At 42.8% G+C, this 5,383-nt stretch overlaps 1 protein-coding gene across 1 annotated transcript in view; it reads left to right on the forward strand.

The window, feature by feature from the left end:
• LOC102837785 (importin subunit alpha-4-like) overlaps positions 1-5,383 on the forward strand; it is a 170,585-nt gene that overhangs the window by 83,501 nt on the left and 81,701 nt on the right. The window contains exon 2 of the mRNA XM_006874148.1: positions 3,743-3,787. Within this exon, the coding sequence (XP_006874210.1) occupies positions 3,743-3,787 (45 nt within the window). The remainder of the gene's footprint in view (positions 1-3,742; positions 3,788-5,383) is intronic.

Consider the following 5,383-nt stretch of genomic DNA (forward strand, 5'->3'; position numbering starts at 1 on the left):
TTTTTTCTTGCAGAGTTTTATATATGTCTCCCCATTGCCTTCTCGCTTGCATGGTTCCTGCTGAGAGGTCTGAGCTTAGTCTGACTTGTTTGCCTTTCTATGTTCTGTTTTCTCTTGCTGCTTTCAGGAGTGTCTCCTTGTCTTTGAGTTTGGAGAGCTTGACTGTGAGTGACCCTTCTGTTTTCTCTTGCTGCTTTCAGGAGTGTCTCCTTCTCTTTGAATTTGGAGAGCTTGACTGTGAGTGACCCTTCTGTTTTCTCTTGCTGCTTTCAGGAGTGTCTCCTTGTCTTTGAGTTTGGAGAGCTTGACTGTGATATGTGTTGGTGATTTTCTTTTGGGGCCCAGCCTTCCTGGATTTTGTTGGACTTCCTGTATGTCTATCTTTTCTGCCAGTAGTTGTTCAGTTATTTCCTCTCTGGACTTGTGTGACTCATTGAATTCTGGAATGCCAATAATTCTTAGGTTATTCCTCTTCATGTTGTCCAACATAAATCTTAGACTTTCCTCTGAAATTTTTACCCTTTTTTGTGTTTGTTCTTCTATCTTAGTGGTATGGAAAGACTTGTCTTCCAGCTCAGTGATTCTTTCTTCCATCTCATCTATTCTACTGCTCTGCCCTTTGAGAGAGTTTTGTATTTCTGCCATTTTGTTGTTGATTTTTTGGATCTCTTTCTGTAGGTTTTGTATTGTTACCAATGCTGTATCTATCTTGTTTGATTGCTCCTGTAGCACTTTTCTGTGACATCTTCCTTATTTTTATCAACTCCATTGTAAAGTGTTTTTTAGACATTTTATAATCATTTTTCTGAATTCTTTCTCAGGTATCTCCAAGACCTGCCCTCCTTCCAGCATGGAGAAAAGGTCAACTTCTGGTTCATTTGTCTCAGATATTTTACCTTTTTTCTGGACATGTGCTGATATGGTCATCTGCTTTTGCTTCTTGGAAATGTTTAATGTTTATCTGTGGCCCTAATAATTAATTAAGTATGTATTTTGGTAATTTTTTTATGTTTTCTGATTACCTCCAGGAAGATGTGATCAGGATGTGGTCTTCCCTTTTCCCTCTTCTTATTGCTTAACTCAATTGGGCCTCAGTTAGGCCTGGGCCTCAGCGGAGGGCCGTTTGGGCCTCGGGCGGGTGGGTTGAGCCTAGGGTGGGCGGTTTGTGCCTCTGGGGCCTGGGCATCAGCGACCGGGCTGCAGGAGGGTTGGGCCTCGGGCATGTGTTTTGGGCTTCGGGCAGTCGGTTTGGGCCTCAGGGGGCCCGGGTATCAACAGCTGGGTATCGGGCGGCTTGGGCCTCAGCGGGCTGCTTGGGCGGAATGGGCCTCAGGAGGCCTGTGCCTCGGGGATCAGGGTGAGGTTAGGTTGGGTCTCAGGGACACTGGGCCTTGGCGACCGGGCTACGGGTTGGGTTGGGCCCCTGGGGCCCTGGACCTCGGTGGCAACCAGGCTGTGGGCCGCCTGGGCCATGCGGCCGGTAGGAGATTTGGACCTTGGTTGGGCCTGGGCCTTTGTGACCAGCCTGTGGGCGGGTTGGGCCTCGGGACAGGCCTTGGCCTCGGTGGACGTGTCTGGGCCTTGGGAGGGCCTTGGCCTCAGTGGGCGGGCCTGTGTCTTGGGCATTCCTGAGCCTCTGTGACTTGGCAGAGGGCTGGTCTAGGCCTTGGCTGTAGAGGGCGGGGGGTGGTGGCTGCAGGGAGGTGATATCTGTATCTGATGATGTAAAAAATGCCTCTCTCAGTCTGTCTGTACTGTGGGTACCCCGAATTTCCTGATATCCGCGCCAATATCCCTTTCTATTTGTTCGGCTTTGTTAGTTTATGCTTCCTTTTCTCTGGAAATGCAGCCTTCTAAATGGGATTGCTCTAGCCCTGCACTCCTAGGTCTGCAGGGGGTAGAGGCATTCCCCGGCGCGTGCATGGGGAGCGGATGCCGTGTGCAGGCAGGCAAAAGGTCAAAATGCATGTAATTCCTCAACAATTTGATATTTTAAAAAAACGAGTTCAGAATTTTGAAATATAAGATCTTATGTTTGTTCAAAGGCTGTCCGTCTGATAGGCAGAGATTTCCTATGTGCGATTCCGCCCCTTTTCCCCGAGACTGCCCTACTTTAGCTGCCTAGTCCGGGAAGTGCCATAAGTCCTCCTGTTTTGTGTTTAAACACTCTTGCCCTCTCCGCAGTCCTGTCCTGCCCTGTCCCATATTAAAAAACAGAAAAACAAACAAATAAAAAACTGTCAGAGCCTCCTCTTGGGCTGAGTATCTGTTTGCATGCGTGCCAATAGAACCCACCAGTCGTGAGAGTAGGGAGTGTCCACTCGCCCAGGCTCCCCCTCTAGTCACCAGAATGCAGGTGGGCAAACTGGGCACACCAATGACCAGATACCAAAAAAAAAAATCAGAACCAAGCAAACTGACAAAGTGTATTGTCCACCTTTTCTCCAAGGTTCCCGTGGCATTCTTCCATAGTGTTTGTGCTCCCCCGCTTGGTCATGCTGTTTGGTCTCAAGATGTCGGCTCCTGGCCTCCGAGCCTGGCCCGGCAGATTTGAAAATGCACGATTTTTTACTTTAGCTTCAAGTTCCACAATCTGTAAGCCTTCACTCTTTTAAAATAATCCTATCTCTGTGGTTCTGCGTTTTGCAACTCTGCCCTGGATCTGCTTTGCCTGTTACTCTGTGATATTGCTGACAGCGAACTTCACTGCACTTCCACCCTAGCCGCCATCAAGCCCCGCCCTTGAGTTATTTGCTTTTTTAAAAAAAGAAGATAACACACGAGTCCTTGAGTTTGAATTCATTGTTTGCGTGTACCAAAACCCAACTTTGTCTGACTAACTTAATCAAAACAATAATTTATTGGAAGAATATGGGCCTGCTTATGGAATAAGATGGGCTATTGGGGAACTGAGAATAGAGCAAGCAAGTCCAAGATACAGGCATTATTCACTGTCTTATCTAAATACTTTCTTTGTGTGCTAATGTGTTTTTACAGTTGCGGGTGGGAGGAGATTTTATTGGCATAGTGTGAGTCTCATGCCTCACTTTTATATAGGAGAAGGTGAGACACTGCTAGGTGATTCATGAAAACTACATGGTTCAGAAAATGTCCTTTTTGAGAGGAACCTGAATGCAGTTAAGAAAGGGTCTGTCCATCCTCCTTGATATTAACCAACACATAGCCACTTAAAGAGACAGAATTTTTTACCGTTTTGCGTCTTTCAAAAGTTTTCATTTAAAGTTTAAAACTGGTTAGGTCTTAATTCTGTAGAAAAATATGGACTGCTAACCACAATGTCGGCAGTCCAAACTCACTAGCTGCTCTTTGGAAATCCTATGCGGGTCATAATGAGTTGGAACTAAATCAGTGGCACTTAACAACAGCAAACAAAAGTCAATTAAATCTTGAAAATCTGAGAACTTAATTTATATGCTATTAGTATTAATTTTCTGCTCCCGTAAAGATTTACCGTCTCGGAAACCCTGGAAAGGGTCGCTATGAGTCCAAATCGACTCCACGGCACAAAACAACAACAACAACAGTATTAACATATGGGTCCTGGTGTGGCACTGTGGGTTAATATATCAAACTGCAAAGTTGTTTGAACTGCAATAGTGGCGGTTCAAACTCAGCAGCTGCTCCTTGGTCACTATGCTTTGGAATTGACTCGACAGCACTTAACGACAACAACAACAATTATCAATATGTGGATACTTACATGATCTTCATTTTTCTTTAGACAATGCGAAGACACAGAAATGAAGTGACAGTTGAACTACGGAAGGTAAGAGTCATCAATGTTTTATTGTATTTGACTTTTTAGTAAAATATCTCTTTTTTATAAATAGCTTAAATTTCTCATCAGCAAATGCAAAGGCAAATCATATTGTCATATCAATTGATGCAGAAAAGTATTTGGTAAAAGCCTTGATTAAAAACTCAAGTTAGAAATAGCGAATTACCTCAAGTTAAAAAATTACCTCAAGATAAAAAGCATCTGTAAACCTATACCTAACATTATATTTAATGGTGAAAGATTAAATGTTTTCTCCCTAAGATCAGGAAACATACTGGGATGTCTGCTTTCACTGCTGGAAGTTATAGCCCAGGGATGGGGAACATCTGGCCCTTGGGCCTTATAAAACCTGAATAATCACTTGGTCTGGCCCTGCTAAGGCAACCACAGTTCCAGCCATCCAAGTGTAGCTGGCTAAATTTTAAATTGATAATTTTGTATGACCTGCAAATTATGTTACAAATATCCAAATGGCCCTTTGCAGGAAAAAGGTTCCCCACCCATTATAGCCACATTAGACCAAAAGAGAGATATAGAAGTATACAGATTCAAAAAGAAGTAGAACTATCCTTGTGTATAGATAGCATGATTGTATGCATAGAAATTCCAAGGGATCTAAACATACAACCACCTAGATCTATTGTGCATTCACTAAGGTTATAGAATACAAGATGAACTCACAAAAAAGCTATTGTATTTGCAATAGTTTCCAATCATGCCAAAGGAAATAAAATACTTTGCTGCTCACTAAATAAAACATGTATAAGATCTGTATAATGAAAACTATAAAATGCCAATGAAAGAAATTGATGACCTAATTAAATGGAGAGACATAACTGGGTTTATGCATTGGGTAGAGTTAATATAGCAAAAATACTAGTTCTTTCCCAAATAGATCTATACATTTAATGCAACATCTATCAAAATCCCAGCATCGTTTTTTGTAGACACAGACAAGCTTATTCTAAAATGTGTTTGGAAAGGTACAGGCACTAGAATAGTGAAAACCATCTGACAAAGAAAGAGTAAAGTGAGAGTAATCACTCAACTCAGCATTAAGGCTTACTGTATATAGCAACAGAGTCTTTATGTGGCGCTGTAGGATAAAAGCAAGGTCGATTTCAACCAAAAGGCCAGTGGTTCAGACTCACCAGCTGCTCCTCGGAAACCCTATCCGTGGTCTCTTTGACTCAGAACCAACTTGACAGCACTTAACAACAATATATGTAGCAGCAGTAATCCTTACCGTATAGTATTAGCAGAGGGACAGACACAGAGGTCAACAGAGTACATAGAGAACCCAAAAATGGGCCCACACAACTACCCAGTTGAATTTTTTAAAAATTTGTTGCTATTGTTGAGAATATGCACAGCAAAATATGCACCAGTTCACTGTTTTCTTCATGTACAGTTCTGTGACATTAATCATGTTGTTCCAAGTTATACAAACATCCTCACCTCCCATTAACATAAAATTATTGCCCCTAAATTGGGCTGCTAATCTCACGGTCAGCAGTTCGAAATTACCAGCTGCGACCAAACAGAATGCGGAAATCATCGGACAATCTCTTTGATATCTCAAGC

Source organism: Chrysochloris asiatica, unplaced genomic scaffold (genome assembly GCF_000296735.1).
Source record: "Chrysochloris asiatica unplaced genomic scaffold, ChrAsi1.0 scaffold00263, whole genome shotgun sequence".
In the NCBI taxonomy this organism is placed as follows: Eukaryota; Metazoa; Chordata; class Mammalia; order Afrosoricida; family Chrysochloridae; genus Chrysochloris; species Chrysochloris asiatica.